Source organism: Mus pahari, chromosome 2 (assembly GCF_900095145.1).
Source record: "Mus pahari chromosome 2, PAHARI_EIJ_v1.1, whole genome shotgun sequence".
Taxonomy (NCBI): domain Eukaryota; kingdom Metazoa; phylum Chordata; class Mammalia; order Rodentia; family Muridae; genus Mus; species Mus pahari.
The window spans coordinates 60,516,250-60,530,098 of NC_034591.1; the positions used below are offsets into that span (position 1 = coordinate 60,516,250).

General features: G+C 40.4%; 1 non-coding gene and 1 gene segment (V, D, J or C); one reads left to right on the forward strand and one right to left on the reverse strand.

The window, feature by feature from the left end:
- Positions 1-13,849, forward strand: part of LOC110316504 — a 359,339-nt gene that overhangs the window by 2,456 nt on the left and 343,034 nt on the right. Inside the window, 1 exon segment of the C gene segment in view lies at positions 1,533-1,539. Coding sequence covers positions 1,533-1,539 — 7 coding nt within the window.
- On the reverse strand, positions 13,532-13,674 carry LOC115063483. The gene has a single exon (XR_003843356.1). It is a non-coding gene; the product is annotated as a small nucleolar RNA SNORA48 (small nucleolar RNA).

The window sequence follows — 13,849 nt, forward strand, 5'->3', positions numbered from 1 at the left end:
ATAGGGAACTTTTGGGATAGCATTTGAAATGTAAATAAAGAAAATAAAAAAGAAAGAAAAATGTGTTAAGTGTGTTACTTAACAATACATACATATGTACGTTGGGCCTTCATTTGGCTTCTGTGTAGGAAGAATATGTAAATCCATGTCTGGCACTTATAAAAGTGATTTGTACTGGAGAGGAATTTCTGAGTCACTGCTGAGCAGACAGGTGGTAGATAAAACTATGCCAATGACCTTGATGTAAATGTTCTTCCTTCATGTGTTACTATCTTATCATTGGATTAGAAAACTAATGTTAAATTTTAGGACTATGTTTGTTTATAAATATTTATATGATCACGTAGCTCACTTTCTCAAAATATATAACAGAGACTTCTGCTATCCACAGCATACAACTGTGATTACTTATTGAAATGGGCTTTTAAAATGTTGAGTAGTAATGTCAAGGTTTTCATGGTGTCTTTTAATCTCAGAATTAGCTAATTCAGAGATTTGTAATATAGCCACAGCAGTTATATTAATCTGGGATTTCTGGAGTACCTTTCCAGAGTATACAACTTTGATTCTATACATTCTTTTTACAATTCTTCTTCAATACTGGATTACCTTTGAGTCTGCCCCCCCCCCACTATAACTCAGGCAATCACACAAAGGAAAGTTTCAAGGATGTGTTATGTACTGTCTTAGGGTTTCTATTGCCATGAAGAGACATGATGACCATGGCAACTTTTATAAAGAAAAGCATTTAATTGGGTCTGATTTAATCCATTATAATCATGGTGGGAAGCATTACAGCATGCAGGTAGACATGGTGCTGGAGAGGTGACTGAGAGATCTACATCTGGATCAGCAGGTAGCAGGGAACGGAGAGTGACACTGGGCCTGGCTTGAACATCTGAAACCTAAAAGTCTACCACCAGTGTCCCACTTCCTCCAACACAGCCACCCCTACTCTAACAAGGCCATATTTCCTAATAGTGCTACTTCCTATGAGCCTATGAGGGACCCATTTTATTCAGACCACCACAGTTACCATTCTTGTTGCTCTAATAGCATGCTACCAAGAAGCATCTTATGGAAGAGAGATTGATTCCAGCTTAGAGGTTTGCATGGTGTAGTTCTGTGTAGGTGGAGAAGATATGACAGATGGAGAATGTTAGTCTGTGGAAGTAGGGGTTATAGGATCACCTTTTCTTATGTCACCAAACAGCAAGTAGAGGGCTTGGATAAGAACTACAAACATATTGTCTTTGATGATTGCTTAAGCATCTTAACTTCTACTAGTTAGGCTGCACTCTCAAAGGCTTCATAATCTTCCCAAACAGAACTACCATGAGGCAATCAAGTGTTTAATCATATATGTCTACTGTCGGGTCCATTTGATGTTTAACCTATAACATACCACTCTTGGCCTTAGTAAGCTAATATTTTTTCTATAATGCAATATACATTGAGTAAAATTTCTGTAATCCATGTAATTCAAAATTTCAGCACTGTCCAAAGATCTGAAATCTAATGTATCCTCTAAGATTCAAGGCATTCTTTTACCCATCCTCTACTCTCAAACCAAACCAAAGCAACTTATACACACATCTGTTGAACAGTGGCATAGAATAAAGAATCCCATTCAGAAACATTTGCTGCAAAATTGGCACAGAAAAAATACTCACATTCACAAAAGAAGTGGAGGATAGCAAGAAAAGGACAGACCAGAGCAGTAACCAGAGATATAATGGGCATTGGTAGTCTAACATGGTAAATAGTACTTTTATTCAAAATGACCCTAAACTTGAAACTAGCCATCAACAATGGAATGTATAAGTGGATTGAGTAATACTCAGTACATAAGGAGATTAATCTAAAAATGTGATATGATTGGAAACAAGATGGGTGATGTGGAAGATTATAGATAAATAAATATGTTCTAATGAAGTCTGAACCATGATTTCCTTTGGCTATACCATCTGTTTGTCTTAGAAGGGATAACAAAGACTTGGAACTCTAGAAATTTTTTTATATCTTGATACATGTGGTGGCTACTTGAATGTATAGATTTGGTTGAGCTTTGATTATTGTCTAAGAGCTATATGGTCAGTGATATGCATTCTATACCTCATAAGAAAGCTCAGAAGACCCCAAGGTTCAGGGACTATCTTGGAAAATGGGGCAGAAAAGTTGTAAGATACAGAGTTTGTGGAGGACCGGATAGATACAGGATATTCTGGACATGGGAGTACCCAGCACTCACGAACTCACAGTAGTCATGGCTGCTTAGGAGAGAGTTGTACAAGATAATATGATTCAACATCTCAGCTTGGAGTGGGGAGGGATTAGTGGGCCTCATAAGTGATGGTATGGCCCCTGGTGGCTTCACCATGCTGCAGTAATGACTTCATACCATATGATTTGGTCAGTGCAAAATAAATTCAATGGATTATTAAGAAATAAAAGAAAAGAGGACAGAAAATTGGAAGTGGTGAGGGGTTGAAGTAGATCTTCCATGGATATGGAAGAGTTGGAAGCAGTAAAGGGTGACTATGATCTAAATATATTGTATGGATTTATGACATTCTCATTCTCAAAGAACTAATAAAAAAGTGATTTTCAAAAGGAGAATATTTGTATGAGTGTGAGTGCTCAAAGGAGACTTTGATCAGTTCGTACCCTTAAAGGCTAGATGGCACAAATATTTTAACATTTATTATTACTTTGTAAGTTTCTATTAATACTATTTTCATTAAATATAATGCTTATTTAGTAATTATTTGCTATATTAACCTTTGCTGTCTTTATAATTTTCAATAACATTTATTTCCATGTACATAATGTAAAATTCATACATCTTAATGGGATTCTGTATGGAGTTTCAACACACACACACACACACACACACACACACACACACACACATGCACACACGTTATGTTTTAATCACATTAAACATACCTATATCCTCAAACATTTATCATTACTTATGGTGGGAACATTCAAAACCTATTCTTGCAGCTTTTAAAAATATTTTCAACGTTGGGCAGTAGGGCACCAGAACTTCTTACTGCTTTCTAATTAAAACCTTCTTTGCTCAGACTGTTGTAGCTAGGATCCTTTACTAAGGTTCTATGTGGTAAACCATTTAATTCTATATATGAGTGAGATCACAAAGTATTTACATTTTGTATATTTGGTTTATCCCTCACAGTAAAACTATCCCTGTTTCCACTGTACTGCTGCAGTGACAGAATACCATCTTATGGATGAATAATGTCCCATTTGAATAATTATTACTGTATAATTTTAGACTTTGGAGGCTCCTGTGAAAGACACCACAGTAAATGCAGTAAATGTGTGTAAGTACAGATGTCTCTGACATACATATTTCATTTCCTATTGGAGGACTTCTGGATCAGATGCAATTCTATTTTTAAGTTTTGAAGGAAATTCCGTACTCTTTTGTAATGGCTCTATCAACTTATATCCCAAATAATCGAGTGCATCAAGGTTTGTTCTCCACACTTATCTCAGAATTTGATAATATAAATATTTTTTAAAAATTATTTTGCGTATGATTGTTTTGCCTGCATCTTATGTCTACAGAACATGTGCATGTAGTGTTTATGAAGGCCATAAGGTCGTGTAGAATCCCCTGGGTCGGCAGTTGCAAAGAGCTTTGAGGTTCCATATAGGTGCCAAGATCAAATGAGGGTCCTTTGGAAGCATAGCCAGTGCTTACAGCTGCTAAGTCATCTCTCCAGCACTTCATACACAGTTTATGAGCATAGCAATTATTAGAATAAGGTAGCATTTTGTGGTGTTTTCATTGGTATTTCTTTGATTAGTGTGTTCTTAGTCTTCAGGAGAATATTTCATAAGCATTATGTAATGTCATTTTAGTCTCAAGTTTTTTTCAACTAGAATGTTCAGCCTATTGCTTTTTAATGCATTAAAATTCTATAATACATAATGTCTAATATACCTGGATTTATTTTCATTTTTTTGCATATTTATTTCCCCACATTCTCTTTTCCCCTCATTTTATGACTTCTTTTGTGTAAGTTTATCTTTTTTCATTGTTCTCTTCTAAAAATACATGCTCTGTTCTATTTTTGATAGTTAACTATAAAATTTTTATCACAGTAACAAAATCTGAAATTAATCTTATTTTTATGTTTCTCTTGGAGCATATACTAACTTTACAATAACACTTTTATTCCCTTTTTGGTTCCTAATACTCTAGATGATCAGAATTTTAGGTCTGTTTGACTTTAATGGTTAGAAGTGTTATCTTTTTGCTAGTATATAGAGTCGCTTTCCTGGATAAATACACTATAGTCAGTATTCCCACTTTATAGCTTTTCTGTATAAATCATCTAAGGGCAGAAAGTTCATAATGCTTTGCCTCTTTCCCTTTTTAACATCGTGCTTGCCTGCTTGCCTTTAATACTAATGGCAAACATATTTTGAGTAAAGATGTAGAGTCCCATCAGGGACTATCAGCACAATACCAAGGTGGGTTTTGTTATTTGTTCTTCCGTCCAGTGATCCCTGGCTCTTTATCAGTGATTCTCACAGATTTTAAGATATTAAGTTTCTCAAATACCAAAAAAAAAAATAATAATAAAAATAAAATAAAATAAAATAAAATAAAATAAAATAAAATAAAAAGAAACCAAAAAACATAGACAAAGACAATGATGGTGAGATAGTTTCGGAAAAATGAGAAACTACAGAACATTTTTTGACAAAATACGTGGTTTGGCCCATGGCTAATTCAGAATTGTATGGCAGCATTGGTGATAACGCAAACATTATCCCAGTCTTAACTAATATGCAAACAGAAGAGAAAAAACTGCTGGTATTCAGGAACAGATAATTGGTTGTATAAATTAGGCCTGATCCAAGTGGAGGCAAAATTAGATTAACACAAAAGCAAACAATGAGTTACGATTCTCCTGTCTGACTCTGCTGAAAGTGGATGGGTATGTGAGGTTTCTGGTTATGAATCCCGACTGTCCCATACGTTCTCAGGAAAGCCTCTGGATGTGGGCTGTAGGTCCCTGTGGATCAGCATGAGAGGTGGTTAGTATGGAGAGCTGGATATTGAACAGGGAAAGCCCTGAAAAATTGGGAATTTACTGATAACTTTTGTCTCTATCATTGCTGGAGATTGAAATTGACCAATGTTTTACAACTGAGCTATAATCCCAGCCTAGCACTTTCAACCTTGTTGGTCATGGCTTCAGACCAATAGTGGCATTCAGTAAAATGATGGCAGCCGCTTCCCTTGCAATCTCCCCCACCCCCTTAAACAATTCCAGTCAAGAACTGTATCAAGACAGAACTTCACAAAGAACTTTTTCCTGCTCCTTATCCAATTTTCATTCCGAAGAATGAGGAAGATTTCTTCCTCTGATTCTGAAGGCTTCCAGTCACTTCTACCCAGTGGCATCTTGAACAAGCCATTCTTGCCTGTTGCAGAAAACGAGTAGTTTCCATGTGGTAGCCTTATGCTAATGAGACTCAAATCAGACAGTAAAAGGATGGCCACAGCAGCAGGCAACTACTCTTCAACAACCACTTTAATGTAAATGTGGGACTAATTATGTTTATAATAATAAAAGCTATTTCCATAAACACAAACAAAAATCTGACAGGTCAGTTCTTAAGTATACTCTCCTAGTGTACCTCAGCCCCAGGGATGCAGATGTTTAAGTGTAACGACAGCACAGCCAGGAGATAGTCATGTGGGGAAAGAAGAGTGCTTTAGGAAAAGCAGCCTAACAGAAAACCCTCCAGCTCATAGTGATTTCTGTGTGTTTTCAATACGTATCCATGAAAAAGATTACCCCACCCAATATTAACCCAGCACACACAAAACAAAATTTCCTAAGCACCATAAGCCAGTGATTGGCCAGAAACTAGTGTGACCTCCACTATAGTAAAATATTTGTAAATTATTACCAATACCCTGTTTGCATAAAGATATATGATCATAAATGAATTTTGTTACAAGTAGGTTCACGGATATTAAGAGGATTTTATGTTATATTGTTGGGGTATAATGATGATATATTTAGAAAATAGGGAAGTGTCCTTATCAACATTGTGAAGAAACTGTGAACTTCCAGCCTAGGTACTGGCCTGGGCATTGTGGGTACATGTGACAGTGTTAATCGGCAGTTCTAGTGGTTAACTATGTTCTATGAAAGTCTTGGTGTGAGTACTTTGAGAGCTCAGTCTGATGTTTCTCTGTGTGCATCTGCATTTATTTTTGTTTCTGTTTTTTATTAGATATTTTCTTTATTTACATTTCAAATGTAATCCCCTTTCCTGGTTTCTACTCCAACCCCCCCCCCATCCCCTATCCCCTCCCCCTGCTCACCAACCCACCCACTCCTGCTTCCTGGCCCTGGCATTCCCCTATACTGGGGCATAGAGCCTTCACAGGACCAAGGGCCTCTCCTGCCATTGACTCCTTTGCTTTATATGCAGCTGGAGCCATGAGTCCCAGTTTGAGGTGGGTGTTTTAGACCCAGGGAGCTCTCAGGGTACTGGTTAGTTCATATTGTTGTTCCTCCTATGGGGCTGCAAACCCCTTCAGCTCCTTGGGTACTTTCTCTAGCTCCTTCATTGGGAACCCTGTGCTCAGTCCAATGGATGGCTGTGAGAATATACTTCTCTATTTATCAGGCACTGGCAGAGCCTCTCAGGAGACAGCTATATCAGGGTCCTGTCAGCAAGCACTTGTTGGCGTCCACAATAGTGTTTGGGTTTGTTGATTGTATGTAGAATGGATCAAATGGCTCAGTGTTTAAGAGCACTGACTGCTCTTCCAGTGGTCATGAGTTCAGTTCCCAGCAACCACGTGGTGGCTCACAATTATCTGTAATGGGAATCTAATGCCCTCTTCTGGTGCCTCTGAGCATCTGCATTTGTATTGGTCAGGCTTTTGCAAAGCCTTTCAGGAGACTGCTGCATAGGAAGGGGAAGAGGGAGGTGCTGGGGGTGTTGTGGAGGGAAAATTGGAAGGGGAATAACATTTGAAATGTAAATAAATAAAATAACCAATAAAAAAAACTTGCCCAACATGGTAGAATGACTTTTATGGGTATAAATTTTAAGGAGCCACTAAAAGATAGTATTTGGCATATGTTTTTCTTAGTGTCCTTTTCTAATATCTCCAAGGCTAGGCTATCATAGAAGGTGTAGGTGCCTGAGTCAGAATGGTGGGGAGAGAATGCATAATGAGAAAATGAGAAGCATGCCATCAGGCGCTCTCTTCACCTGAGCCCACTGTAGCCGAAGCTAACCACTGTGGGTGACGGAACCAGTGTCTTAAGAAGTATGTCACATGAATCCAAGCCACCAAGTTTCCCAGTGCCTTGTTGTCTCTCCAGATGACAACCCATCACATCTTAGACTAAAAGCCACTTTTATCGCCCATGTCAGTAGACAGGAAAAAAAGAGGTCTTTCTTTCTTTCTTTCTTTCTTTCTTTCTTTCTTTCTTTCTTTCTTTCTTTCTTTCTTTCTTTCTTTCTTTCTTTCTTTCAATTCCTCTTTTAGTTGAAGCTCTTGCAATCCCAGATCATGATGGGGAAGGACCAAGAGGTGAAGTTAACTTGAGCAACACAGTAAGGCTTTATCTTTTATTAAGAACAACATTACTATCCAACTAAAAGGAGGAGTGGATACAAGTAGAGAGAAAATATTAAAGTCTAGATAAGGTAACTGAGGTGGGATATTACTTGTATCCATTTGTCATGTACTGTCTGGAGGCAGATTGTTGCAGGACCTCCTCATAAAAATGTAGAACACTTAAAAAAATAGCAAAATAGAATTTTGTAATGACTTTAAGTTCATCCAAAGCTCAAGATCATGGCTCTGCTCATATTCTTACTAAGGAATGAGTTTGAGGATCCTAGAGATGGGTTTCTCTGACGTATAGGCTGTTTAGTCAGAACCACCAATAAGGTACTAGAAGTGGCATTCCATGTGCTCAGTGAATACTAGTCCCAGATAAACCGATTATTAAAGAAAAAAAGAAACACACTTCATTTCACTGGCGTAGACATCAGTATGTTTTCCACATTTAAAAGTCAATCAGGAAGTTTCTGAGGCTTCTTGAGGCATGTATGTTTCTTCAACCCTCAGGAAGATTGATGTGTGACTAGCAAGGACTACCACCAGGGGCAGACTCCAGCATTCTCAGGATTAAACTGTCAAGCATTCTTTCTCTTAGAGCTGGGGAGAGGACTTGGTCAGACCTCTCTTAAGAGAAGGTGGTGTGAAGTCAACACTGAAGATGTTACTGCTTCTATTACTTCTGGGGCCTGGTATGAGCCATGCTATACCTTGCAAACTGTCTGTGTGAGTGTGCATGTGTATGAGCCTGAATGTCTGTATAAGTGTATGTGTTATCCTGAGTGAAATAGTGAAGATTCTTTGTGTATCATTTGTGCTATCAGATGAGAAGGCAGGCACATCTGGGGCCACCTAAGGTGTAATTATTGACACCATCCATGGAAAGTGAAGAACTGTGAATTCTTGAGTATCTCAGAAGATCCTTGCACAATTGCAATGAGGATTTTCCAGGAGCTTAAAGAAAAATGGAGTGAGCCCAAATTTTCTGGGATTATCTTTGACTCAGGCTCATTCTACTTCTGGGACTTCTGAAGTCTTTAATAATCCTGACCTCTGTTTTGGCAGGCAGTGGACTTGGAGCACTCGTCCATCAATATCCCAGAAGGACCATCTGTAATAGTGGAACTTCCATGCGGATGGAGTGTAACGCTGTGGGTTTTCAGGCAACTTCCGTAGCTTGGTATCGTCAATCGCCTCAAAAGGCATTTGAACCGATAGCACTTTCTACTGTGGACTCGGCAATCAAATATGAACAAAATTTTACCCAGGACAAATTTCCCATCAGTCATCCCAATTTGTCCTTTTCATCTCTGACAGTTTTAAATGCACGTCCTGAAGACAGCGGCTTATATCTCTGCGGTGCTAGGGACACAGCGCTGGACAAGAACAAGACACTTCAGCAAGAACCTTTGTAACAGCTTTCCCTCCTCACCACACAGAAACTGTAATAGGTGTAAGGAAGTAAAAACCACAGCTCTTCTGGTTAAGGCATCTGCATGTACAAGAGACGGGGAGAGAGAGAGAGAGAGAGAGAGAGAGAGAGAGAGAGAGAGAGAGAGAGAGAGAAGAAAGAAGTGGGAGGGGACCCAGGAGGGACAGCCTTTGAAATGATGATGTCTTCCACATTCAGGGTATGGTTTCTTATCAGGTAAAAACAAAAACAAACAAACAAAAAAACTCACAGGCAGGTCAGCAGGCCAACCTAATCTATGCCCTCCGTCAAGAGTCTCTCTTTCCCAAATGATTCTAGATGGTAGTAACTTGATGTTGTGGGACAAAACTTTTTCTGGGGAAACAGACAACACAATTCTTCTCACTTCAGCTAGTGTTTCCATGAGAGACTGAAGTATGGATACCACCCAATTCCAAATTGGTGAAGGAGAGAGTTTTCCTGGGGTCACTTACAGGACTATAGGTAAGGGGTTACTTACAGCAGCATAAATGACTCAGGCAGCTTCATTGCAAAGCCCACCTGGGAACCTGGAGCATACTGCACAGCCTGCTGGCAGCTAGACAGGTTACAGAGTGGCCTTTCTGAGGGACTCTGGTCTAGACCTCTTTTAGGCTACTAGACTACTTTTTGCTTCTTCCAGGCAGATAGTCAGGTCTCAAGAGTCTTTGCAGCTTTTCTATTCTGAGAGTCTTCTTTGTAACTCAGCTGTTTTCCATCTGAAAGAACTCTCAGCTTTTATTGCTGAGAGTAATCTGGTGGTGGTGGTGGGGGGGTGCTAGAGAATCCTGTCAGTTTCAAGAACTTCTGAAGCTAGTTACATTCTTTCTTAAGGAGCATCCTCCAGGATGGGACACTTTAATATCCATGGAAACTGTTATGCAACAGTTGGCAATTACACTAACCATCACAGATTCCTTGGCCTTTCCCAAAGTGAGACTTAACAAAATAGAGTGGAGTGCTACTTTTGTCATGGCTGTAGCCAAATACCTGACAAAAGTAACTTAAAAAAAACAAAACAAACAAACAAAGTCTTATTTTCATTCATGATTGCAGAATACAATCTGTCCTGTCTGTGAAAAAAATGCAGGCAAGAATTTAAGCAAGATAGTAACATTTCAGCCTCCTATCAGGAGGAATGGTAAATGCTGATGCCCAGAAAACTGTCCCATCTTTATCCAGTTGAATGACCTCAGTTCATGTCATTGTGCCACTCATGTCAGGGGTACATTATCTTTCCTTAGCCAAACCTTCCAGGAAACTGCCTCATAGACTCTCCCAGGCATATGTATTCACAATGGTTCTAAATACAGTAACAATGAAAATTATCCAATCTTGTCACCTCCATACTCAAACACATTACATTAAAACATAACATTCTGGCCTTAACTCACAAAATCTCATTTTCATCTCATAATGCAAAATCAACTTAGTCCATCTTAGGAGACCCTTAAATCTTACCTGCTCAAACACAGACCAAAAGCCAAAGGTTATCACCTATTTCCACATGTTAGGCAATGTCTTTTACTGTGAACCAAAATAAACCTTTCTTTCCTTAAGTTGCTCTGTCAGGGTTTCTGCCATGGCAATTAGAGAAGTATAACTAACATGGATGACAACTGTTCAATGATACATTTGCTCTGATTACATTTTAAAACAGCTTATTGGAATAGAAAGCAATTCACAAATAATGTAGGCCAAACTGCACATGGTTTAGGTACTACAAAGGGTGTATCATGTACTATGCAAAAAAAGTGTACTGTGGAAAAACATTACAAGTTATTCCCCCAACCAAGACAAAAAGATTGATCATTTAGGTATATTTGTCAGTTTCAGACTTAAACACCTGACAAATTAAATTCTCGTCTTTTGTGTTTTGTTTCATTGTTTCGTTGTCTATGACCAGTCACACTGATTTGGTTTTGGATTAATTTTTCTAAGAATCCAGTGTTCAAGCCAATAATGTTTGATGGCTTTTCAGTTCATGTGAACAGGAAAATTCTGCAGTGAAGATGGAGCCACGTGACACTTACACAGTGACTCTGTTTTGCTCCTGCTGCTTGAATAAAAGGTTCACTTACTTTGGATCATGCTTATTAACTCTGAATCTAAGAACTCAGTTGCTTCTGCTTCTACTTTTTTCCAGTTGCCTCTGCCTAGAGAAAATAACTAGTGTAGTATACTTCTCAATATCAAACATCACCAATGGCATGGATCTTTAGAAAATATGTCTGAAGTATGGTGAGACCATGGTAACAGAGCTATTGCCTGGAGTAATTTATTTCCCTTATACACAATGATCTGAGGGATATTAAAGTCTATCACTACAGGGAGACACTGTGTTCAGACCTGCTGCCACCTCCAACTGGTGATTGGAGAAACAGTCGTTCGTCTGCTCCTGAGCATTGCTGAGGAGTGTGGCAATACCATGGAATATGATACAGTTCAATTTTGTGTTCTTGAATTTCCTGAAAGAGGCTCATAGAAACTATCTTAATAATGTGTTCCATTAATGAGCAAGTGGCTTTTTTTTAAAAAAAGAAAACTTTTTATTGATTTCTTGTGAGTTTCACATTACGAATCTCAGTCCCACTCATTACCCCATGCCTTCATATCCCCCTCTCACCCCTGCAACTTCCCCTGCAAAATAACACACACACACACACACACACACACACACACACACACACACACACACACGTAACAACAAGGAAGCATTTAAAAACATCTCATAGTGGAAGCTGTACTATGTCACAGTGTGTCCCATAGTATATACTTCGGTCCATACTTCTCTGCTTGCAAGTATTCATTGCAATGAGTTGTTGCTCCAAGATCTCTGGCTTCTGTGACACCATTAATATGTTATCCTCCCCAAGATGCCTTGGATCATCCTGTTGCCATGGAGATCCTACAGCCCTGGTTCAGCAGAACTGGCCCTTTCACATATCTCAACCATTTGCAGATGATACAGATTTTGAGGTAGTCCAACTCAGAGCCCTGGATCTGGGCCTGGGTGGCAGCTGAGCTTGTCAGCATGCAGGATTTCCCTTATCCTCACTATCAGGGCAATTTCTCCAGCACTGCTCTGTGTAGGCCATGCAATGCCACCATTGTCAGGAGGCATGGTCAACTATTCTGCTAGCACACCCTCCTGGCAGGCTATCGTGTGCCTTCACCATCAGGACCAGTTCTATGTGTTGGCAGGCGAGGTTCAGAGTCCGCTCTCCCAATTGCTACAGCCAGTGAGGAGGTGGGGCTAGCTCTCCCTTTCTCATGCCCCGAGGGCCAGCTCTTGCTGCTGCTGTGAGTAGCAAAGGGGGGACTGAGGAGGGCATCATGCTGTCACTTCACCACCTTATGCCAGATGAGTGGTGAGGCAAACTCTCAGGCTCTCTTCCTCTGAGACAGCTGCCATGTTCCCCTTCTAACAGGGTCAGATCTACTGTGCTGCCCGGAGGAGGTGCAGGGCTTTATCTCCTTAGTGCTGCAGCTGGAGAGGGTCATGGCCAGTCAGAGCACCAGTTCTCATAACCTCAGGGTCAGTTTTCCTGTCTGCAGCAAGTGGTATGGATGAGGAGACACCCTTGCAACCTACATTGCCTCACAGCAGACACATGGCAGGGACAGCTCTCCCATGCTCTCACCCTCAGGGCTGCTCACTTGCACTCCTATCATCAAAACTAGCTCTGCTGTGCTGTCCAGGCAAGGCAAGATAAAGAGCATGCTTGTCCAAGTGCTGCACTGGTGAGAGGCAGGGGTGGCTCTTCTGAACTTATGACCGTAGGTGGTGAGGGGCTGCACTTGTATCACCCCGTGGTAGAGGAGAGTGGGGTTAACTTTTCCATACTAATAATCTTGGGGCTGGCTAACCTATACCCACACCCCAAGAGCTAGCTCCACTGTGCTGTCTGGGAGAGGCACAGGGCTCACTTTCCTGAGTGCTGCCAGTGGTGAGAGGTAGGGCCAGCTCTCCAAACCACCTCATCTAATGAGGGGCATGGCCTGCAAGGCATACTGATCCCTGCAGCTGCATAGCCATGGACCCAGACATGGCTCATAGCCCCAGCTTAGGCTGGGAAGTCATCCAGGTGGTAAAGCTGGCCACTCACAACGGGCTACTCCTCTCCAAGCATCGATCTTCAGTCCCATCTCTCTTCATAAGGCACGAGCTGCTCAGCTTCTCTTTCTCTCCCATCTGATGACCACATACCTGTACACTGTGGTGGTTTCTACTGCAGGTTTGGTATGAGGCTGGTGGACCTCTGGATGACATCCTCCATCCATGCTGTGTGTCAAGGCAGCAAGTGGGTGTCGGTGTCTATAGCTTGCCTGTGCCATACACTGGAGGACAGGTCTCTGAGTGAAATGGCAGTCCCCAGGTCTCTGTTTTCCCCTTCCTGTGCTGTACTGCCTGCATTTAATTTGTTTTGATGTGATTTTTATGAGTCCTAGGAATAAGACAGCCTGGCCACCAAACCAGCCATCAAGCTAGAATGAGCAAAAGACTTACATCAGCTTTGCCTCTGACTGATATAAGAACACCATCACCATCAAGGTGTCTCTTTGCCCATTGCCAGGGGGTAAGCAACAGTTTTAAAGTCCAATACTTTTCATACTTTGATTCGATGTTCTGGGGTATGTTGTATTAAAACAAAATTCACTTTGGAGATATACTCTAAACTACCCTCTAGAAAACACATTTATTACACACACACACACACACACACACACACACACACAGAGAGAGAGAGAGAGAG